Source organism: Vicugna pacos, chromosome X (genome assembly GCF_048564905.1).
Source record: "Vicugna pacos chromosome X, VicPac4, whole genome shotgun sequence".
Classification (NCBI taxonomy): domain Eukaryota; kingdom Metazoa; phylum Chordata; class Mammalia; order Artiodactyla; family Camelidae; genus Vicugna; species Vicugna pacos.
The window spans coordinates 13612888-13639138 of record NC_133023.1 but is presented as its reverse complement, the minus strand read 5'-3'; the positions used below and the strand labels follow the sequence as shown (position 1 = coordinate 13639138).

Sequence of the window (26251 nt, the reverse complement as noted above, 5' to 3'; positions counted from 1 at the left end):
ACAGAGTATGAGGACGTAAAGCAAGCATCAGAACAAAACACAGGGTTGGGGATTACGCAGGATAAGTTCAGATAGGGAATTTTAAAACGGCTATGATTACTACGTTAAGAGCTCTAATGGAAAAAGTAGACAACACGCAAGAACAAATAAATAATGTAAACATATACAACCCTAAGGATGAATTGAAAGGGGATGCTAAAAATAAAAAACACTATTATAAAAATGAATAATATCTTTAACAGAGTCATCAGTAGATTGGACACAGCTAAGGAAAGAATCTGTGAATTTAAAGAGATGTCAATAGAAACTTCCCAAACCAAAATGCAAACAAACAAACAAACAAAAAAGAATTTTAAAAAGCAAAATAGAATATCCAAGAACTATGGGACAATTATAAAAGGTATTCACTGGACTACCAGAAAGAGAAGAATGAGACAAAGGAGAAAAAGTATTTGAAGGAATACTGGATGAGAATCTTCCAAAATTAATGACAGACCAAATCACACATCCAGGAAGCTCAGAGCAGACCAAGCAATACAAATACCAAAAAACCTACACCTCAACACACCATATTCAAACTACAGAAAACCAAACACAAAGAGAAAATCATGAAAGAAGCCAGAGGAGAAGAACACCTTACTCACAGATAACAAGGATAAGAAGTACATTTGACTTTTTGTCAGAAGCCATGAAGTAAAATATTTAGTGTTGGAGGGAAAAAAAAAAACAACCTAGAAGGTATTCAGTGAAATTATCCTTCAAAAAGTGAAGGAGAAACAAGGACTTTCTCAGATAAACAAAAACTGAGGGAATCTGTAACCAGTAGGTCTGCCTAGTAAAAAACTGTTTTAAAAAGTTCTTCAGAGAAGGAAAATGATATAGGTCATAAACAGGTTCCTTGAAAAGATCAACAAAATTGATAAACCTCTAGCCAAGATAACCAACAAAAAAGAGAGGAGACACAAATTATTAATATCAGAAATGAAAGAAAGTCATCACTACCAATCACATGGGCATTAAAAGGATAGTAAAGGAATATTATGAACAAATTTATGTCTACAAATTTGGTAACTTAGATAAATGGACCAAATCCTTCAAAGATACAAAACCACTTTCTTATATACCAGCAATGAACAAGTAGGATTTAAAATTAAAAACAATACCATTTACACTATCACCAAAAGAAAAAAAAGTACTTAGGTATAAATCTAACATAACATTTGTAAGATCTGTATGTGAAAAAACTATGTAACTCTGTTGAAAGAAATCAAAGAGAGATATGAGAAATCAAGGGGAGAGAGAACTCTGTGCATGGACTAGAAGACACAATATTGTTAAAATATTAGTTCCCAACTTGATCTACAGATTCAATGTAATCCCAATCCTAGCAAGCTATTTTGTAGAAATCAACAAACTGTTCTTAAAGAAAATATGAAAAGGCAAAGGATCCAGAATAGCCAACACAATCCTGAAAAAGAACAACAAAATTGGAGGACCTGACTTTAGGACTTACTATAAAGCTACAGTAATCAAGACAGTATGGTATTGGTGAAGAATAGACACTCAGATCCATGAAACAGAACAGAGACCCCCAAAAAAGACTCAACACAAACACAGCTGATTTCTGACAAAGAAGCAGAGGCAATCCAATGGAAAAAGAAGTCTTTTCAACAAATGGTTGAAATAACCCAATTAAAAATGGGCAAAGGACTTGACATTTCTCTAAAGATATACAAACAGCCAACAGCACATGAAAAGATTTCCAATGTCATTAATCATTAGTGACATGCAAATCAAAACCACAATATGATACCACTATGTCCACTAGGATGGCTATAATTTTTTTTAAAAAAGTGTTGGCAGGGATGTGGAGAAACTGGAACCCTTGTACATTGCTGGCAGGAATGTAAAGTGGTACAGCTGCTGTGGAAAAAGGTTTTGCTGTTCCTCGAAAAAGTTAAACACAGAATTCCCATATTACCTAGCATTTCCACTCCTTGGTATATACCCAAAAGAAATGAAAATAGGAACTCAAACAAAACTTGACCATGAAAGTTCGCAGCAACATCATTCACAATAGTCAAAACATGAAAACAACCCAAATGTTCATCCACAGATAAATGGATAAACAAAATGTGATGTATCCATAAAATAGAATATTATTCAATCATAAAAAAGGAATGAAGTAACAATATAGGCTACAACATGGATATCAAAAATACACTAAGCGAGAGAAGTCAAACTCAAATGGTCACACATTGCATGATTCCATTTATATGCAATATCCAGAATAGATAAATCTATAGAGACAGAAAGCAGATTGGTGGTTGCCACGGAGAGTGAGCACTTAATGGATCTGGCGTTTTCTTTTGGGGGGATGAAAACATTTAGAAACTTGATAGAGGTAGTAGTTGCACAACACTGTGAATGTACTAAATGCTACTGGACTGTACACTTTAAAATGGTCGATTTTACATTATGTGAATTTTACCTCAATTAAAGAAAAAAAAATTCCTGGCTCTTCCACCTACTAACTTGTATGGTCTTCAGGAAACTAACCTATTTGAGCATCAGTTTCCCCCATGTAAAAGGAAGGTAAGTCTAACTTTTATGGTTATCATGAGGATCTAAAGAGTAATGAAAATAAAGCACCTAGCACAATGCCTAGAATTTAAGAGGTACTTGAAACAGAGATTATTACTATTGCTTCTTAACTTAATTTCTCATTTATGGCCACTTGAATTATATTAGGAAGATATGTCAAGTTTTTTGTCTCCAAAGAATTTTATTCTTCCTGTTTGTGAGAATGTCCTTTTCTTTAACTCAAGTAATCTTTCATAGTCTTAATGAAATCTGTTTTTTTCTTTGTATTCATCTTTGGATGAAAAGAGAGCTATTCAGGCCACTGATGGAACATAGTGTGAACAGACTGTATGTGTCTCTGTACACCCAGTTGCTAGCAAAGTCCACTTCTCTGACAGTTGATATGTGAAAGAGGTAACCAATATAAAATTTCCTACCCAGATAGTCAAAGGATTTATTTAAGTCCAGCTCAAAGGAAAAGTAGTTTTCAGTGGAAGTCCTACATTTTATTAACCCTATTCCTCAGGCTCCAAGAACACTATGGGTAAAGAAACAAATAGAAATTGAGATTGTTGGTCCACTAAGGCCACTATACTGTTTTCACCATGTTCTCCTAGTTAGGGCTTGCTCAACATCAGAAGTCAGCAAACTTTTTCTGTTAAGTGCCACAAAATAAATATTTTAGGCTTTGTATGTCATACGGTCTCCTTTGGAACTACTCAACTCTGTCATTTTAGTGCAAAAGCATCCATAGAAAATATGCAAATGAGTGTAGCTATGTTCTACTAAACTTTATAAAATAGGTGGTGGGCCAGATTTGGCCCACAGGCAGTAGTTTGCCAATTCCAGATCTACACTGTCACCATCCTAATATGGTGTCCTTAAAGGAAATGACTTGGTCCACGTGGACCAAGTTTCAGCTGTGCCATTGGGGAAGGTTCTACAATCCACCAATACAGCACCTAGGATTCTAGGCCTTATGACACTCAGAGGTAAACAAAGGCTCTCACTATACCATTCTCATTCAGCTGTCTTCAACCAACAGTGTTATTCCTAATTCTACTCCTATCTTTGTGGTGGTTCTCTTACGGGGTTCTGGGAAATGCTTGTTTCTTTCTTTCTTTCTTTTTTTACTACTAACATGAGTCTTTTCCTAAGCAGGCTTTAATGGAGTATTCATTGGAAAAAAAAAAAAGAAAGTTTTATACTATCATTTCATCTACAATTATCTCTCAAATTTACCTCTCTCAAACTGTATTTTAAGCTTCCTGACAAAAGAAAATATGATCTTATATTTGTTAATTTATACATGCTAGACAGAATTTCTCAGAAATGGAAATTACATCTTACTGATTTTTGCTGAGCCAGTGTCTTAACAGAGTGCCTGACATTTTGTAGGCATTCCAGAGATTTTTCTTAAACAGATGTTTGGCTGAATTTTACATTATAATACTATGCCTAGAATACAGAGCAGGAGATAGAAAAAAATGTTCTTTAATATTTTTAATTAAAATGCTTTAAACATAGGAAACAAACCTTTAAATTAAGAAATAATAATGCTGAAAAGCATTGCAGAATGTGAACTATAGTTTTTAATAGTATTTCAGGGGTAGATTACTTTTTATATAGAAATAGATCCCCATGCACTACTTTCCAGTTACTAATTTCAACAACTGATAAAGAGTTATGCTTGGGAATATAATTTGGTACAGCTACTAGGGAAAACACTACAGAGATTCTGTAAAAAATTAAAAATAGAGTTACCGTATGATCTAGCAATTCCACTCCTGGGCATATATCCAGAGAAAACTCCAATTCAAAAAGATACGTGCACCCCAATGTTCACAGTGGCACAATTTACAATAACCAAGACATGGAAACAACCTGAATGTCCACTGACAAATGACTGGATAAAGAAGTTGTGGTATATGTGTATACAATGGAATACTACTCAGCCATAAGAGAATCAAATAATGCCATTTGCAGCAACATAGATGGACCTAGAGATTATCATACTAAGTGAAGTCTGACAAAGACAAATATACGATACCACTTATAAGTGGAGTCTAAAAAAAAAATGACACAAATGAACTTATTTACAAAACAGAAACAGACTCATAGACATAGAAAACAAACTTACGGTTACCAAAAGGGCAAGGAGGGGAAGGGATAAATTGGGATTTGCAGATACTAACTATTGTATATAAAGTAGATAAACAACAAAGTCCTACTGTATAACACAGGGAACCATGTTCAATATTCTGCAATAACCTATAATGAAAAAGAATACATATATGTATAACTGAATCACTATACTGTACACCAGAAGCTAACACAACATTGTAAATCAACTAAACTTCAATTAAAAAAAAAAAAGATTTATGCTTAACTACTTAGAAGTGTCCACTATATACTATATGGGTATTTACTGATTACCAGTGACTATATATTTCAGGTCTGTGTAGAAAATGATTCAAACTCATTTCTGCTCTCGAAGCTTTAAAGTCACATTAAAGAACTACTTAAATCCCTTAGGCACAGACGGTTACCAGACTAATGAAACTACTCATCTTAAGAAGGTGTAGAAAGAATGTTCTCTTAAAGAAGGAAATAATTATGTTTTTATGACAGGCAGAAAAGGGGACTTTAAAGTTCATCTAGTGCTCCAGCCAATTCATCTTCCAGATTGAGGGGCTTAGGAATCGAGGAGGGATGAATCATTTAGGACTGAGTCACTATAAGAAGGATGAATGAGGTAAAATCTTCTGTGTAGACAATGCAGGCAGAGCTAGCAGTGGCTAGTTTTAATATGACCATTCCTTTATCTCATTTACAAAAAAAAACAAAAAAACAAATCCAAATTAGGATGGTGAGGATAAAGTCAACCAGGAAGCCTACAAAAGCCCCAAATTCTTACAGTTCCCTAAAGAAGTCACACTCACCTGGAAATGACACATGAGCCACTATTTCTTTTATTGATAACAAGACAATAGAAACATGGATAGTTTTTCCTATATCAACAGACTAGCATTATTGGAAATACAGAATATTTATAATACAAAGAAATCTGATTTTGGTAGGACTTTTGTAGTATTCCAGAGACTGTTCTACAATCAATCAGATCAGCAACAAAAACCGGGTCAAGAGAGAAAACCACACAGAAGTAATGGTTCTACATGAGTGCCTCTGTAAGAAGAGACAGAAGATGTTTTCCCCCATTAATGATTCCTACTATCTTTGCTCCTGACCTGAAGTACAGCTTAACACTTACATCTCATTAATCTTCATAATCTGCCATAAATTCATGTCATTTCAGAGAGTGCAATTACTTAAAATTAAGATTATGATAAAATAATCAATACTGAAATATTTCCAGCTTCTTAAAACCTTTATTAAAAACCCTGAGCCTCTCTATAATCTTTAAATGCTAGAAATTTTGCACACAAAAGCAAGAACCTGTATCTTATTTTTTATTTAAATATGAAGGAATGTAACTACAAAGTAAATCATTAATCCCATATATTCAGTTTCTCATTGCTGACTCATTTCTTTAAAGTTTTAAAACTTCAATTCACATGTAAAACATAAAACTAAAAGCTAAAGAAAAACATTTGTTTTATTTAATGCAGGAAAAAGCCTGAAAAAATAAGTTTATTTTGTTCTACTAGAAAATAATTGTGTGGTTTTAGATGGCAACTATAAATAATCTGTTAAATTGATAATGGTTTGCTGACTTTTGCTCAAGTATCTTCTTAAAATAATTTGGTTTTAAAAAAGCAACCAAGTCATCATTTTGCTTTTTGGTAGAAAAACAAAATTAATCTGAAAAAGAAAAATGGAATCACTAATTCAAAATGTATATTGCTCACTAAAAATGAAGCCTTAGAGCAAAATACAAATTTGTGAATATTAAGTAATAACAAACAGCCAAAAAATGCCTTTTAGTAGGGGAAAAGATGGGTATTTCCGACTAAAAAATATTTAATCAAATCTGTCCTTCCTACTACTCTCAATCTCCATTTCTGAACTCTCAAAAGAGAAAAATGACACAATCCAGACCCTTTCTATGCAACTTAGCATTAATATATCATGTTACTGAAAGCAGTCATTAAGAAATGGCATTGTTAAATGAAATGAATTTTCTCACTTCTCAATCCTTATTATCATGGATCTTCTTTACGGATTTTCACACTATTGGTAAAAATTATTTTTTTATGTGGGAGGAGGTAAATAGGTTTATTTATTCATTTATTTTTATAAAGGTACTGGGGATTGAATCCATGATCTCATGCATGCTAAGCACATACTCTACGACTGAGTTATACCCTCCCCCCATCTTTTAGCTTCAGTGTGATTGAAGTAGCTCCCAGGTATATGTTATTTTTTCTAAGTTGTTTTTTAAATCCCCCTTGTCTTCCAAGAGAATATCAGGTTAAACTTTTTTTTTTTTAATGGAGGTAATGGGGCCTCGTGCATGCTAAGCATGTGCTCTACCACTGACCTATTACCCTCCCCGAAAGCTATTTTTAAAAGTTTGTCTTCCTTGCTTTCAAGAGGTCTGCTCCCTCTCCTTTCAGTACGCATTTTTAAACATGCCTTTCACTCTGCTCTGACCTTCCTCTTGGAAGGTTCGTATCATTTCACAGTTTCAGCTCAGGCTCAAGATAGCTATTTCTGGTATAACAGAAACTAACACAACATTGTAAATCAACTATACTTCACTTAAAAATTTTTTTTTTAAAGACAGCTATTTCTGAAGTCAGATCAAAGCCTGGTTTCACCACTTATCAGCTACATGATCTTGGCCCTGTTACATAGCCTCTCTCTGACTTAGTTTCCTCATCTGTAAAATGGGGGAGACAGTAGTGCTGTTGTGGGGTTTAAATGTAAAATAGAAAACACTTAGTAGTGTCTAGCATATGGTAGATGCTCCATACGTGGTATTTACTAATATCAGGTTTGGTAGTCTGCTAACATTTTATTCTTTACTATGAAAGCCAAACCCATTAAAATTTCTCCCCCTAAACTTACACTCCCTTTGTAAGTTTTTCAGTGAGACAAATGTTACCAATGCTTTTTCAATTTACCACAAATCCTTGGGATCATCTTTAATCCTTCCACAGGAACCTGCTACTCTGTAACAGCTCTCTACTGTGTCCTTTGTTTTTGGTTCTGTAACTTAAGTCAATTTTATTAATTTAATACTTACAGGCTGTACTATAGATTGTTCATGGGATTGTATAATTAGCTATTCAAGAGCATATGTTACCTACTACCTCAAAACAAACAAAAACTTCTCATAAGTCAACCACAGGAAAGGAACTACAGGAATCAGCACTTCCCTGTCCTAGGCTCAATTAGCATCAATCTCCAACCTCTCTCTACTGAGCTGTTCAACCTCTCTTGCCTCAAGTTCTAATTGCATCCCCCTATTTCAATTCCATTCCATTCTCCCTACTTTGTTGTGAGGATGACCTCTTTGGGCTTCTGTGAAGAAAAGTATGCTGTAAAACATGCCTTCCTTCTCAGAGGCACTGCAAAGCAGACATACAGATAAAATCAGCAATGCATATCTGCAGAGTAAAGGTCCAAACCAGAAATTCTTCCAGATGTGAGCAGTCATAAAGCCCCATAAGGAGCTGAACAGTCATTGTAAGAACTGTCATATATATGCCAATATGCATATATAACAATAAACAGATGCTGTCAAAAAGAGAGTAGTTATATTTTTCTTTTTTAATTGAGCAGCATTTATTTCAGTAAATTAAGAAGTATGATCTTTGGCCTGGAATAGCCCAACATCGTATTATGTTCACAAAAGACAAGAAATATCTGTTTATAAATACGTCTAAATTTCTTGCAACAGTACACAGATTAAAACAGTGATTTTCTTTCATACTTATGCAAATACACAATATGCTAGGAATTATTTATTTATATATACAACCACAGCCAACCTTCTCAAAAAGAGATCAAATTTATGCATAAGTAATCACACAGACCTTTGCATAAGTAATCACAACAGACCTGATTTATACATTTTTAAAGCATTTTATTAAAATTTTAAAAGGTATGCAAAATATATGGGTGTGATTATTTCACATATAATGGGCACAAAAGGGAAGATTAAATCCATTTTTAACTATAATGAGATTTCACAGTAATACATTCATTTGATCCTAAAGGGTTAAGTTATGCTTCAAATTTTCCATCCAGTGGTATCTTTTTAGACATATGAAAGGAAACAGCAACAATAATTAGAGAGCTGGTCTGTGAGTCCTTCATTTAGTGAAGGGCGGTAAAAAAAAAAAAACTATTCTTTTTAGATGCGATCTCATTTGCAGCAACCTCACGGGTCATTTTTTAAAGCATCTATTCTTCTATCTATTCAGACAGATCATAAGACATGTAAGGGTATGAAAACTTTGGTTTATTCATCCTTATAACTCAAAGTGCCCTATGTATGGCCGCTAGGAATCAGAGTTCACATTTAGAGTTGGTTTCCCAAGAGCAGAGATGCCTGTACTCATCCACTTTCACTCTGGGTTCATCTTGCTGGCACTAATAGTGTGCATTATGAGAACCAGGTACAGGTAATAAGCATGTTTTAACAAACAAGTAAACCAGATATATGGAAAGATAAAAATAATATATTCAACTAATAAACTTTATTTTTACATAAAAGGCAAGAGAGCTTAGATAAGATCAAAAGAAAGTATAGGGGAAAATGTCACAGGAAGAAGTATCACAAAGACTCAGAGAAAACGATGTTGGAAGATTTGCCATTATATATCAGAAATCCCTAGGTTTTAAAATTCGAGTATTAGGACTAAGAACTGAAGCTTCCATTTGCTGTGTTGTATAAACAGAGCCATAGTACAAAAGGGGTATTAACGTTTATGAAAGAGTCAAATTTAACTTGGAAACTAACAACCTATTTTCTTTGAGTAGTATCCACCCAAGCATTTTATTTTTTTAAAGCTTCATAAATTTATAATTCAAGGCACCTCCTTAAAAGCATAGCATTTCATTAGAAAGCTTTCCATTTGCTTAATTTCAAATTACAGTAATATTTCTTAATGAGGTATTTAATGTGTAAAACTTTTTATTATATGTATTATTTTAAATTCTTAATCATCCTGAATCAAGAGTCAATAGTATGTAAACCATTTTTTGAGGACTTACTGGCAAAGATCTTCAGATAACTATTAACCAACATAAACTAATTCAAACACTCAATTCCAAGAATAGAAAATTCTTTGAATTAAAATAAGAGACCTATGATCTAAATACTAAACACAACTGTCATGCAGCTTTAATTTCAAAATGAAGGTAATATTTAGTGTAATAGGAAAGAAAAAGTAAACATAAAAATTATATCATCTTTATTTCTGTGTGTGTGTATATATGTATATATATATATGTATATATATATACATACATACACACATACATACATACATACATGTTATGATAGATTTGAGAATTTAAATCAAATGGCTTGGGCTAAATTGCTAAGCTTATCTCAGATATAAATTATATTATTATAAAATACCACAAAGACTTTAATTTTTTAATAGTACAACTAACATTTATTTAATACACTGTAACTTAAAACATTATGAACACTAAGAATTAAAATGTTTTATTTCCTTGTAAGAAAACTACTCAAAAGTAGCTGCTGAACAATGCTTGCCTTTTTCAACATGATATAGAGAGAGAGCGTCTTCTCTATCCCTTCATGAATTATTTTACTTCTAAGTTTGGATCAGAAAAAACTTTAAATATTGGTCTTAACAAATTATACACAAAATAGCATGAGGCCAGATAATAATATTCAGACTAGGTATACCATATTAGAAAAATATTTAACCTAATGTTTGAAATTGTTACAGCTTAATCACTTGCCATTTTAAATTTAGTCTCTGAGTAAAACATGCTCAACACTGAGCAAAAGCTATGGAAACTTGAAATAAGTTCCCTGAATAACTAGTGATTATTATCATAGTCAAATAATCTATATAAAAAGATTCATTTCAAGGCTATTCAAGGGTGATCAGCTACAGCTAATAATCATAATCATATATGATTACCCCAAGTCCTATTTCATAACCAAACACCTATCCACTACTCTTCAAAATCTGGATTCTGATCCAACAAGCAATCTAAGTTACTGGGTCTACATGAAAAATATTGACTGAATGAAACGCCTCCTTGCTCTTAAGTACTTGAACATAATTAAATCTATCATCACTTTTATTTTTTTCTCTACCAACCTTTCTCTCTTCCCATTAGGCAGCTTTGTATCTATACATAGGTCAGTTGAAAAAAATAGCACATGATTATAAAGAACTAATGATTACCTAATCATGATAAAGCTTGTCCAAAAGTAGTCTCCTTCTTCTGGGTTCACATATTAGTTCTAATTCATTAGGCATCATCATCATAGCCAAATAATTTTAATTCTGTGCCCAAATGCACAGAATGCTACATTAGTTTCAAAACAGTTAAACATAAATAGATATTTTCTTTTTAAAAATCATGCACTTGCCTTGTGTCTGCATTTAAGTACAACTCCATAGGCTCCTATAATTTAAAAAAAAAGTAAACAATTAGGGGCATGTACAAAAATTACAGCTCTTGGAGAAATCAAAGTTCTATTATATTATATTTACATTGGTTATCAGTATATGGTTTAGTAATGATACCTAAAACGACAATATTCTGCAGTGATAATCCAATGACTCACACACAAAGAGAGCATGAATATTTAACATATTTTTTATAAATCAAGAGTATAAGCAACCCATTTCCCCAATAAGTATGTATATTTAAATGTTTCTCTTTTTAAAGAAAATTTCACTTGAGACATTTTTTAACTTAAGCTTAAAGAATTTCTAGAGACAAGACTTGGACATATGAACTTTAAGAGTAAATTAAAATTAACTCAAAAGATTCTAGGGAACTCAAAATTTAAGAGCTAACAGTTCCCCAAAAGTAGGCTCAAGCAGTGAGCCTACCAAGTATGTTCTCAGTCCTAGGAGACAATTAAATCCTCTTTTAGGATACTAGGATGTCTTTCCTGGATGGGAAAATAGTAAGTACAGGCCTCATCTCAGCATTTCAGTTAATAACTATTAGAAGTTGCTACATTTTTGCCATAAATACTCAGTTCAATGGCACCAGCACAAGTCGTCCAAGGACCTATGATCATTTATAGCCAAGCACTCCCAATTTCTCTGATATATTTCAAATGAGATGTATCAATATCTTCTGGGTTACCTATCCTATCAACTAGCCAGTAAACAATTTCCTTAGACATAGAACATAGAGTTGACAGTAAGGTACCCAGGAAACTGATGCTAAAGTTATAATGTGAAAAATCTAATTAGGAGAATCAAAATGTAATGTATCATAACTGAAGTTTGTAGAAAAATCAAGAACACTGATGTTAACAGACAGACAAAACCTATATTCAACTATGAGAAGGGGACTTAGCATTTATATCTTTAAAGCAAACATTACAAAAATTGGGAATGTGTCTCCAACAGAGTCTGGGAAACCAGAACAAGTATCCTCCACTTGATAGAGATGGATGAATCTTATTATCATAGTTGTGGAACTAGCCACTAAGCCATCCAACTCAATTCCACAATTACCAGGCAATCATCCAATCTTCATTTAACTGCCCATGCTAATTTTTCTATGGGGTGAAAATGCACTGCTTAGGATGCAGGAATGTAGTTTGCTTCACAGTTTTTAATTTCCTTAATATATATGTATTTTACAGCCAAAGAGCATCCTCTGAGGTAGTTTACAAACAAAAAAAACTTACAGCAATGACGGTTCTGACTACAACTTAAACTGACATATTCTGATTTATGTAAGTCTGGTAGTTTTAATTAATTTAATCCAATCCCTGAGAGGACGATTATCTATGGGTACACTAAGAAAAACAAGGCTGTAATCCAGAAAAACTTAGGTCCACAATCTGGAACATTCCAACTCTGTTACACCCTAGGAGATGACCTTCTCCAGTGAGTAGTTTTACTGCTTAAGTCTCTATAATACTTCTGAAAATACAATAATAAGAAATAACAAAAAAGGGAGGTATTATAAAACTAATAGTAGATAAGATATTGATAATGAATTTTATTTACATAAGAAATATCAGTGAAAAAGAGGAAAAGGAGTTGACTAGTAAAGGAAGAAGGATCCATTCTTTTTATGTGGTTTCCTCAAACCTGGACGTAAACACCCAGTGATTAGACAGTATTTTAATTGTTTCTATTTATTTGAAAAGGATTTAACAACTTAATATTAAAATCCAGAACAACTTTGCTGTTGACAAAGGTAAATTTTTAAAACTTCTTTTAAAATTCAAATTTTATTTGAAAATTCTAAAATATGCAATTTTTGTAATACTTGCTTTAAAGATATAAATGCTAAGAAACCACAATTACAATCACTTATACCCTGTTAATTTTATGGAAATTCCAATAAATGATTCTGTTATCTTTAAGTCAAGAGCAAAAATTAGTAAGAAGGAAAAATCAGGAAGACTTATGAAAAGTGAATTACTATATTTCATCAAATTGATGACATCATTGACTATACCTATTATTTTATGTACTACTAGGAAAGAAATTGTGCTGCTAATTAAACCATGACGCTACTGATTATAACACACATCCTGATTTCAGAGATGTTAAAACAGTACCAAATTGTGTAGCTCAGAATTTATAAAACGTGAATCTGTTATTCTCAAAGACAAATAGAAGTTATTTATTCATTTATTTATACCTCATATTAAGTAAAATTTAACTTACATAAATTTTAAGTTATTCAAAATAAGCCTAACTTACATAAAAATTAAATGTAATCCAAAAATTGTAGGATAAAGAAACTGTGATTGCTAATGAAAAGAATGAAATGAAGGCAGCCTTAATAAATCCTTGATTTCTTAAACTTCAAAGAGTTTTTAAATGTTACTGACTTTCAGTTCAAGAATAATACCTAAATAGTTTAAAAGTAATTTTACTTTTAATATTTTACTCTTAGGCACATACATGAGTTGATATAGGTTAAATTAATAGAATCTGAATTAATAACTTTTTCAGTGGTAAGTATGATTGTACATTGTTCAAAAACTCAAGGAATGCTAAACTTACCTTCACCTACAACCCCAAGGATCTCAAATTTATTCATCACATTACCAATGTTAGGAATCTTCATGAAGACAAACTCCTCTTTTGATTCAAGCCACAGAACATGGCATCAGAAAAGAACTTCTTAGCAAGTTGTACAGTAAGTAGAAGGAAAAATGTCCAAAGGAAGAAATTCTCACAGGTTGGCAGGAACTTTCACATATTTGTCCTGATATGAAGTATTAAATGATTCCCTGAAAGAACAAACACAATTAAAAGCTGTTAAGTTTTATATCTCAGTACTCTAATAACCTATCCTCTTTTTGCACAGTTCCTTTAAAACCATGTTAATGTTTCATACACTAAAAAAAAAAGAAATAATAGGAGGGAAGAATCCAAAATGGAACACAAATGAACAAATGTACCTAAATGTATTTGAAATGAATAACATAACTACACTGAAGGAGGGTGGAAGAAAAGAATTAACTCAACATAACTTTTGAAAACAATATTTTAACTACATTGTCTCTTTGAGCTAAAGACAAAAAGAAATGTAAACAAATATTACACTCTACTTAGATATTTGTTTTTATGCAGAGATATGAAACTTCTTTATGTGTATTCTAGGCTTAAGCAAATAAGATACTGTGGATAATGTGGGTTTGGTGTCATTCTCATAAAAGCAAGTTAAAAATATGAAAAAGGGGAAAGACTGGAATTAGAGTTAACCATGTAAGGTCAGTTCTTAATATAGAGAGATGTAGAAATAAACATAAATGTGTATGCAAATATACATATACATTCTTCCAAAAAGGTAAAACATCAATCTAATCATAGGCAGCAACAGACACCCAAACTGAGGGACATTCCACTCAACAACTGGCCTGTATTCTTTTAAAATGTCTACATCATAAAAGACAAGGAAGGACTGAGTAACTGTTTCAGAAAAGAAGACTCAGATTTAGAGTCACAATAACTAAATATAATGCATGATCCTGGGTTGGCTCCTAGACAAGAAAAAAGTGTTTTTGCTATAAAGGGTAAATAATAAAATGTAAATGCATACAGATTAGATAATAATATTGTATCAATGATAAATTTTTTGTTTTGACAATAGTAAAGCAGTTATATAAAACAATGCTCCTATTTTAAGAAATGGCAAAATGGGTGAAGGTGGTCAAAAGGTACAAACTTCCAGCTATACAGAAGTTCTAGGGATATAATGTACAGCATGGTGACTACAGTTAATAATATTGTATTGTATATTTGAAAGTTAAGAGAGTAAATCTTCAAAGTTCTCATCACAAGAAAAAAAATGTCACTATGTGGTGATGGATGTTAATTAGACTTACTGTGGTGATCATTTTACAATATATACAAACAACAAAATCATTATGTTATACGTACACTTGAAACCAATGTTTTATGTCAATTACATATTGATAAAACAAATAAATAAGGCACAGCCTAAAATCTCTAGAATAAGACAGTCTAATAAAAAGCTTAACCAGAAAAAAAAAAAGAGGAAGAACACCAAAGTTTTTAAAGATAAAGTTTACAACTTCAACTGTTCAGGAAAAAAAACGTGTGTATGGAGGAAGAGAAAAAGAGAGAATGATAAAGCAAATATGGTAGAATGTTAACATTTGGGGAATCTAAGTCAAGGGTCTATGAAACAGGAAATTCTTTGTACTATCTCTGCAACTTTTCACTAAATTTGAAATTATTCTGAAGTAAGTTCTTTTGTTTAAAAAAACCTATGCTATCTTTAAGAAGAATAACAGCTGTATCAACATAAAATATTGATTTAAAAGGAAGAACTATATCAAAACCAGTGAAGAAAGTTTCTTTGCTGCCTATGAAATTTGAAACTTTTAAAAAAATGAGTACCCCATGTGGTATGGAAAATACTGACACGAAAGTGTGCCTTTTAGGACACTATAGTAGGAATGTAAACTGGCACAAGCTTTCTAAAGAGCAATATGTCCATAATTAAATGCTTTTTAAATGTTCACATCTTGATAAAAATATCTGACAAAAACTACATCATTCTTAAATGTGGAATATTTAGACACAGCGCCTTTAAAATTAAGAACATGTCAAGAAGTCCTACAATTAATACTTAACATTATTATTAAACATTTTCTTGGTGGGTTCTATACAGCTCAGTAAAATAAGGAAAAATAAGTGAATAAAATATATAGGACTGAAAAGAGAGAAACTTAATAGAATTTACTGATATTATTGTCTACATAGAAAATTTAAAGGAATTTACAAATTATTAGAATTATAAGTGTTAGCAAGGTAGCTAAATATAAGCTCAATATACAAATATCAATTCTGTTTGTAAACATCAATAAGAAATAGAAAGTGTAATTTTTAAAAATCACATTTACAATAACAAAAAAAAGCACTTAGGATTTAACATAAAAGATACTCAAGACCTCTATTCAGATCTATATATTTATACACACATGTACATAAACATATATATATTACACATATACATGTGTGTGTGTGTATACTATTCAAAGCCATTAAAGATGACCTATATCAATGAAGTTATCCCAATTCTAGGGCTAGAAAAATTCATACTACAAGTAAATAAATTATCTCCATACTAATCTATACAGCCAATGCAATTCCAATCATAATCCCAAAAGAATTAACTGAGGAATTAAAATAAGCTGATTCTAAAATACATATGGGAAGAACACAATTCCAAGTACAGCCAACACTCCTGAATAAGAAAAATAAGAAGACTCCACCTTGAGGGGAGGATCTGACAAGATGTCCCTCTACTAAATATATTGAAGGTTAGAATTGGGCTATACAAATTAAGACAGAGTGGTCTTGGCACAGAGATAGACAAATCTGCCAGTGGAACTGATATGAGAGCCTAGATGTGGGCCATACTCAAATATCCCTACAGATACACACTCACCTTCCCCTTCAGTCTGTTCTCAGCACAGGAGTCTAGGATAATTCAGATCATGTCACTTCTCTTTTCAAAACCCTCCAGTGGCCTCTCACATCATCAAGAGTGAATATCAAAGTCCACAAAAGCCATCAGGCCTTAACTTCCTCTCCTCTGGTATCATGTCTGACTATTCTCCCCCTCGGCTTGCTTCACTCCAGCCACACTGACCTTCTTTCAGCTCAATATATAACAAAGTCATAGTTGTTCCTAATGCTAAATATTTGTCACCTGTACCTTTACTTTAGGTCAGATTCTTATATGATTTGTCATTCAATATTTATCAAAAAAATGTTTTTGCAAAAAGGCAAGAGAAAGCAGACACCACACTTATTTTAGAAAACTTAAATTCAATGGAATCATGAATTTTTAAAGGATGACTGACATTTAGAGAAAATGATGTCACAATTTCAAAAAAAATTTGTTCTATTCTTTCATTTATTAAACAAATAATTACTGACTGCCTAACATATTTCAGAGAATGGATAAATAAATAAGACACAGGAGACAGTGATGAACAAGATAGGGAAGGTCCTTGCCCTGAAGGAGCTTTACATTTTACTGAGGGAGGAAAATATAATATTATCAGGTACTGATACATGTTATGAAGGGAGAAAAAAGGAGTGATTATTCAGAGAGCCCTCTCTAAAAAGGTGACATCTGAGGTGAATTATCAATAAAAACAAGGAGCCAGCCATATGAAGATCTAAGTTAGTCACATTCCAGGTAAATGAGGCTTAGAGTGTTTCTGAGAATGAATCATTCTTTCATTTTCTATGAGTGACTTAGAAAAACACCCAGGAAACATGTAAATATTCTACTCTGCCAATAATGGTATGGCTCATTTCAAAGGAAACTAGCAATAAAAATTAAATCATTCCTACTAAGAAGACTCAGCACTCCCAAAAGTTCTATACATAAGTATATATATAGAACATTTGGTCCCACCTATTCTCTGCGGAAATCAAAATTGAGTAATGCAAACTGGGAATCAGAATTTAAATATGTGAGTAAATATATAATATAGGTGTTAAGAACAGTCTTTTAATTACCAGGACTTATACTGGGGAAAAAAATATGCCAAATTGGATTTAACTACAATTTTATATAAATAACACTGATTAATTTTTTAAGGCATTGAAAACTCAGACACCTCAGCTCCAAGTAACTAATTAAATAACTTGGTTGAAATGTCCCTTTGGGATGAATACAAATGCCAGAGGAAATACTTTTCAAAAATAGCCTAAAAACCCCCATAGACTTAACAAGATTGTAAAGAATTATTTGGCTGAAATCAAGGCAAAGAATAGAACCCTGAGAGGTAATCCAAACCACCCAAAATGGTTTTAGCCCACAGGCACTTGAAGGAAGAGTCAGAAAAAAATGGGAGAAAAACAGACCTGCTTTTGAAACCCTTATAAGCCCAGGGGCAAGAAAGTCAAAGGCAAAAGTGTTGCAAAAGGAGGAAGTATCATAAATCATAAACACCATTCACTTGAAGCTGAAACCCCAAAGAGCTATACTCCCAGGATAAAGGAAACCAGAAAGAAATCAGTCCCTGAACAGACTCGAATCACAGCTTTATGTCATCCGAGTGACCTAAATAAACATCTAAGTGTACCATGGATTGAGGTGGTCCCACATTCAGATTGGTAGTGCCAATAGTTGTCTGGTTGAAAGGGGAAGAGGTGGGCAGGGGTGGGCTCTGCAGGAAGGTAACATCAACCTCAGCCTCACAATATTGCTACAGATAATTTCTTGTCTACATTGTGCAGTACATAATCAAAGATAATCAGATACACAAAGTAATAAGACACCATTAACAAGAACTAATAGAAATGACCAAGACAGAAAATGACCCAAAGAGACTCATAATATCAGAATTATCAGGAATAGCCTATAAACAACTATAGGGTGAACTAATAAAAACCCAAGGGTTGAACATTTTCATAGAACTGGAAGGTCCAAAAGGTAGAAACCTAAATTCAAAGAAAAAATTAGCATTCTAGAACTGAAAAATAGAATAATAGCAAAGGAACTCAACAGGGAGTAGCTCAACAGAGTACAAAGAGAAAAATATCAGGATATGTAAGACTTTAAACATATTTTTTAAACTTAACAAATGAAAATATAAACTATAGCAAAGAACTGCAGAATATCTTTTTTCTCCAAGCGCACACAGAACATTTACAAAAACTGATAAAGTGCTAGGCCATAATGCAATTCAAAGTAAATTACAAGAATTGAAGTCTGAGGATGTTCTCTCTCCACAATGCAAGTATGCAAGAAATCAATCACAAAAGAAAATACTAGAAAATATGTGTATGTTTAGAAATTAATAAATACATTCTTAATATAATCTGTAAGTCAATCAAAGAAGAAATCGTAACATTTAAAAATAACAGAAATACAAATTCATAGGAAGAAGCTAAAACAATGCTTAGGGAGGGATTTTAGAGCCATATACAACATATATCACAAAATATTTAAAAAGTGAAAATAAACTAAGCATCAATCTCAAGAAGTTTAAAAAAAAACAGCAAAATAAATCCAAAGAAGATATAAAGAAAGAAATAAAAGTTGAAACTGGTGAAAAAGAAAACACACAATAAATGATCAAAAGAGCTAGACCTTGGAAATCAACTTTGAAACTAATCAAGAACAAAAGAGAACTCAGCCCAGCCAATACATTGATTTCCAGCTTTATGCTACCCTGAGAAGAGACTTCTGACCTACAGAACTGTGAGCTAATATATGGGTGTTGTTTTAAGCCACTAAACTTGTGGTAATTCATCACAAACAGCAGAAAACTAATACAACAGTATCATTTTGTTTATATACAGTTTTAAAACAGACAAAGCTGAACTACAAACTATATTATTTAGGTATGCATATATAAGTGATAAACCTATAAAAAAAAACAAGTGACCAAGGAAATGTTTCTTAATAAAAATAGGATATTAATTACCTCTAGGGAGGAGTTGAGATTGACAAGAGATAGATAGGAGAGCTTTCTGGGCCACTAGTAATGTTCTATTTCTTGACTTGTGTGATAGTTAAATAGACATTCACTAGAGTGTGTATTTGTTTCATGTGTTTTTATGTTGTTATATTCCAAAATAAAATAAGTTTTTAAGAGTTCCAAGAGCAATTCTGATAATGACATCATATATAAGTAGTTCCATGGTCATTTATATGGAGATAAAAGAAAATTTTTATCAAAGATAAAGCATTTCAATATTACATTAACCAAAAAGTTAAACTGAACTCTCTCTCTTCAGACTCCACATAAAGTCGTGTGTCTAGTGCTGGATAGCAACAACAAAACCAAAAACTTCCAGTGACAGATAACCTGGATGATGACCACAAACCAAAACCATCCCAGATGAGCTGGTAAGGAAACTGGGAACATCTGGCCTCAATGAGAAGACTGACATCCCGATGTCTGGAGACTCTTTGAAAAAGAGAGAACAGAGCAGGCCATTTATCTCAGGGGGAAAAACTAAGATCAGAGAGGTAGAATGGAAAAGGAGACAGATGTCAGCTCAGTAGTGATTTGGACAACAATGAATAATGAATAGTTACTCACTTAGTCTATAAATAGCTGCCAGATACCTACAGTGGACCAACCCACTGTAGATGCTTCAGGATACAGCAGTGGACAACACAGACACAGCCCCTGCTCTCATGAAGCCAATGAGGGGAGACAGACAATAAACAAACAAACATGATCACTCCAAACAGTGACAATTATTAGTAAGGAAAGAAAACAGTCTTATGATAGAGTTTCGGAAACTGAGAAACTGAGGTGGGGGTCAGAGGTGGAGGAGATGAGGGGTTGGGGGAGTTGGATAAGGTGTTCTGAGGAGGTAAAATTTGAATGAAATCTGTTTAATGTAAAGAAGCAAGCCATGAGAACAGGGATGTGAGAAGAGTGTTCCAGGCAGTACGAAGAGTTCTTACAGAGCTTGATAAATTCAAGGAACAAAGAACTGTACTCTGAAGCACAGTAGACTAGAAGGGGACCTGCAGGGGGCAGGAAGAAGCCACTGGAAGCAGTTTGGCCTAGCCGTGGTAGACAAGAGTGGTGTACTAAATTAGATGTCCTCTAAGGTCCCTTCCAACCTTCTGAAGATTGTAAGAATCTCTCAAAAACCGTTTGTTTTTGATTACTAACCATTAACTTTTTAAACAAATAACAGAAGGCATTTTAAAGTGGATTTGTCTTGCACTAAGAAATACACCTACAATTAAGCAATCTTGTCTCTGCATTGGCAAGCAGGTACCTACAAGAACTGACAGGAATGTAAGGCTTATAATTTATTTCATATATCATTAGTATTGAATTTAAGAGCTGCCTAAGTCTTGAATGTTTCCTTTGTTGCTGAAATTACAATCTTCATCTCATCAGGACTTTTCTTCTTCCCAAAGAGAGGACAAAATCAGTTGAATCATGAGTTTTGTTTTTGTTTCCGGCATTGTTTTTATACATACAAACGAGAGAAGCATTTTGTCACTGAAACTGGACAGGAATGAATTTGGTATATGACAAAATTTTTTATAATAAGAGATTCAAATGGTTTGAAAGCATCTTAAAACTTATAATACATGTATGGGAAGAAACCATTTCTGTGGAAAAGCACATCCTTATGAAAATCATCCTACTCTCTTGCAGAGAATTCTCCACGTTGAATATAAGTGAGGGGATAATGCACTCCTACTTAGTTTTCTTCCTAGATGGGACCACCTGACGTAATTAATAGGATCTTCATTCTGCTTTATTCACCCAAGAGTGAAAAGTAACTTGATTTATCAGTCCATTCTCTATAATTTAGTTCCAATGACTAAATCAAACTGATATTTGACTACCATGAGTAATACACACACAGCTTAACAGTATAAAAATTTCAAACTACCAAACATGAAGCTTGTCTCCCTACCCTTTACCTTTAGAATCCTTCCACAAGGTAGGAAAATCCAGTACCAACCCAATGTATCTCTTACTCAGCTACCTGATATTTCTCCTAGCACTGACAACCCTATAAACTTACAAGCATCTGAGGAGGTTCAGACTGAAAAAGAGAACTAAACTGGGATCAGAAAAATTCAGAGGTCTTTCTAACATTGTACTATTTAACATATGCTATTGGTTTAAGGGCTTTGAAAGCACCTGCATGAAAACGTAAGTATCAATTTTATCATGGTTTCTATGGGTTTTGTTCTGATCTCCAAATTCTAAATAACTGAACTTGCAGAAGTTGGGAACCACCCAGATTTTGCTGGATTGATGTGGATTAGAAAACGTGGTCTAAGTTATTGTCCTCTACTCCAAAAAAAACTAGACAAATAAAAAACAAAAGAAAACAAACAAAACACTAACCTTCAGATGAAAAAGAGTAGAAGGAAATGAAAGCGAACTCTGCTGAAGAACCCCTAGAGGCTTTAAATGAATTCAGGACCATTGGCCTAGATACATTTCATTCCTGAAATGCTTTAAGACTTTGGAGATGAGACTGCTGAAACTGAGTAGTCTTGGGAAAGCCAAAGGTAAAAGATGAGAACAAAGACTGGCCTAGAGCAAATGCAGTCATATTTTTCAGAAAGGGTAAAACAGCACATTCTGTAAACGCTACACCTGAGAACTTAAATTAAGCAATCATTCAATAAATATGTCTTGAGAGTTAACTATATACCAGGCACTGTGATAGACACTGGGAACATATTAATAAAGGAAATAGACAAGACCCCTTATCTCATGGAGTTTATCAAAGAATCATACAATAAGTATGAAAAATGTAAGTGCTATGGAAAAGAGATATAAGGCACTACAAGGGCTTGTACAGAGGTTTCCCACCTAATTAGGGAGCATTGGCTTTTCCAGAGAAAGCACCAGTGAGCTGAGATCTATAGGACAAATAGACATAAACTTACAGCGGAGGAATGCTCCCAGAGAGAATGAGTTATGTGAAAGTCCCAAATCAAGACGGAACATGACAGACACAAGAGACTCAAAGGTGGCAAGGGTTGGGTGGTTAATAACCTAATACAAGGTAAGGCTGGAGAAACAGTAGGCTGGGATATTTTAAGTAGTTTTATCCTTATCATCAGACATAAGGAGTCACTGGAGGGTTTTGAACAAGAATAGGAGGGGCAGGTTCAGGGGGCGGTATGACAGTCAGATGATTTGCATTATGAAAAGATCATACAAGCTACAGAGTAGAAAACGGCTCCCAGTCTGGAAAGGAAGCTGTGAGTTTGGGAGTATAACAACTAGGAAGCCACTGCAGTCACCTAGGTAAAAGGATAAGGGCAGGATGGGCTAAATTGGTAGATATAACAAGAAATGGATAGATTAAGGATATATTTGGAGGGGAGGTCAATACAACTGGAGATAGATTAGAGATGGGAAGTGAGAGAAAGAGAAAAATACAAGGCTCCTCTGTTGGAAGTCCCACAATTTCATTTCTAAACATTCAGAACCTCTCAAACTGAAAATTTGAGTATCAAAATTCTCAATTAATAAACATTAATTCATAAAGGACCAGTAGAAAATATATATACCCTACCCTCTCTCTTTTCATTTGGTTCCAAATCACTTAACCAATGTAAGTTTCAAGAGCAATTGAGTAAAATCATCTTAGAACAAGGGAAGGAATAGAGTGATTAGCTTTTAGCCTATTTCAGAAAAAGTACAAAACCAGAATAAATGGAATACTGCTGGCCAAACATCTGGTGATTAAGCTATTCCTGGGAGGGTCACTTATGTTAAAGGGAAAAAACAAACAGTAATAATGACTAGAGAGCAGCAACTTTGCAAGGTGTGAAGAGGAAGGCTGGGATATTTTCCAAATGGGTTGGGAGAAAGTTATTTTTATTTACAGAGATATTTGTGTACTATTTAAAGTATAGAAGGAACTGAAGAAAATCAAACTAAAGATCCTGCACTTCCTCAGCTGTTTGTCCTAACTTTAGAAGGATACGTGACATTATTTTGACCAAAAAAATAACAGTCAAAATTACAAGCAATTTTATCAAGGCCATTGATTGATGAAAGCATTCAGTTAAGGTCAAGAGATTTGAACACACGACTAAAAATAATAAAAATTTAATATGTTAAAAGATAGTTTTTTTATCTCAAGGAAATTACAATTTTTAAAAAAGATATGGTTAAGAGGATTTTTGAGTTATAGCTCTCCCATATACTAACTTAATGTTAAGCTGAGCAGTCTCTTGAAGCTTTGGTTTGTTTCCATTTGTAAACTGAAGTTAAGTGACTGTGATACCAAATATGTGGCATCTTTTCCAACACCAATCCTCTAACACTTGGGTCCTACAATCTACCCTAACACTAACTATCCAGAGTTAACATCAGACTCCAGAGATTTAAGGGCTCGGGTCCCACAGACTTCTCTCACTTAAGATGCCAGTCATAAATTCTGCGTCCCCAGGCTACCTGCACTTCTGTCTGACTCAGCTAAAAATTTGGGAATTCTTACAACCCCTTCCTCAGGTTTGATAATTCCCTAGAATGACTCAAAGAACTTAGGAAAATGCTTTACCTATCATTACTGGTTTACTATACAGAATACAATTCATAAATAGCCAAATGGAGGAGATGCACAAGGCAAGTTACAGGGGCAGGAGAAAGGGAGCAAAGCTTCCACACCCTCTTAGGGTGCATCACCCTCCTAGCACCACCCAGCACCTCAACATGTCCACCAACCTAGAACCTCCCCAAACTCTGTCATTTAGGGGTTTTCATGGAGGTTTTATTATGGTGGCATGATTGATTGAATCACTAGCCACTGGTAGCTGAACTCGGTCTCTGGCCCTCTCTTCTCCCCAGAGGTAGGGGGTGAGAAAAGGAGGCTGAAAGTTCTAACTTAATCGTGGCTAGTCCTTCTGATGATCAAGCCCCATCCTGAAGTTATCTAGGGGCCTCTGCCAAAAGTCATTCATTAGCTTATATAAGACACTGTTATCATTCAGGAGATTCAGGTGACACTCTTGAGACGAGAACAGAATATGACAGACAAAAGGGTGAAGGCATTCTAGGTAAAGTTTTTGCTAAAACAGGCAAAAACAAAAAACAAGGAGTGTTTGTAGAACTCAAGTCATTCAGCCCCTCTGAAATCTAGGGCACAGGTCCAGGAATGACAAGAATGAGGCAGGCCCTAAATTAAAAAAAAAGCCTTATACGCCATGGCACAGGTATGTTTCCCTATATTTTAAGAAGGATTCAACTACTGTACATGAAGTTTGAAGGCTACTGTCATAGACAATAGTAAATTAAGAGAAACCTTTTAGATGAATATTTATGAGTATTATGTTTCAGAAAAATCACCATGGAGGCAAAAAGAGGATTAGGGCAGAGATACTAACCAGAAAGCTACTGATTGATGGAGGCCAGGTACAAAATGATGAAAATCCCAACTAAAGCAGCAGTGAGAAGAGAAAGGCGATAGAATTGAGATATTTAGGAGGTATACTCCAAAGACACAGTGCCAACTTAAAAATAGTTGATGAATAAGAAATGGAGAAGTCTAGATGATTACAAAATTTCTGCCTTGATTATTGCACATATGAGGGCACTACTAACTGAAACTGGGAATATACAAGAGCATATGGAAAACAGTATTACATTATGGACAATTATGGGGTCTTATTTAATTGTTATTTATTATGGCATGTTTTATACTGCACAATACAGAGGTATTACGGATAGCTGAATGAATACAAAGTTGCACTTCAAGTCAACAGCAAGGAAAATAAGTCATATAAATTGAGAATATGAGAAACTCAAGATTTAACTTAATTTCCAACTTAGGCAGCTTCACCAAGGATATAACTTGCTCTGTGGGTATTCTCAGGCTCCATTATGAAGTCACTTCCCAGATGAATACACTATAATCACATCCTTTAAGAATCCTTAGAAAAGACGCCTTGGAAGGAGATTAGTTCATGTAATCATGACATTTGACCTACCCAAAGCCAAAAACTTTGGAAACATTTAGACCAGAGGTTCTCAAATTATTTAGAATATTGAAGTCTAGTTTCTTTGTTTTCCAAACCCATGTAATTTGTATTGTAAAATACAATAAAAATGGTGTGGCAGTGTTAAACTGCTATAAAAGTTTCTAAACTCTTACATTCACTTTTTAAATATTTTTAGACAAAAACACTTAATATGTTTAAGATTCAATATTTTTAAGTGTTAAAAGAGCCCTGACTATTTATAATCCACAGGGATTATGACTGTCTCCCATGGACTCCTACAGAGAGAAATGAATTTAAAAACACAGAACCATTATTTACAGGAAGAGACCATGACTTACTCTTTTTAGACTAAAGTTGTTGTATCATTTTACTATCAAAAACTATTAATTTCCCACTGCCGACCCAAAAAGTCCAAATTTCTAAGGCACCGATGTCAAGGAAAATAGCTAAAGACATCTCTTTCACTCAGTCATTTATTCATTCAACAAATACTTACTGAACACCTATTAAGTAGGCTAGGGGATCATCTCTTCTGACCTTATTTTAC

The 26251-nt window shown here is 33.6% G+C and overlaps 1 protein-coding gene across 10 annotated transcripts in view; it reads right to left on the bottom strand.

Annotated features, from left to right (window-relative positions):
* CDKL5 (cyclin dependent kinase like 5) overlaps nucleotides 1-26251 on the bottom strand; it is a 198244-nt gene that overhangs the window by 110243 nt on the left and 61750 nt on the right. For all 10 annotated transcript variants that reach the window (XR_012067489.1, XM_072956083.1, XM_072956086.1 and 7 more), the window contains exons 2-3: nucleotides 13755-13984; nucleotides 11135-11169 (exon numbers count right to left, since the gene is read on the bottom strand). Coding sequence is in view for 9 of the 10 variants with exons in the window: in XM_072956083.1 (XP_072812184.1) it covers nucleotides 11135-11169; nucleotides 13755-13818 (99 nt within the window). In the remaining variant the exon portion in view is untranslated. The remainder of the gene's footprint in view (nucleotides 1-11134; nucleotides 11170-13754; nucleotides 13985-26251) is intronic.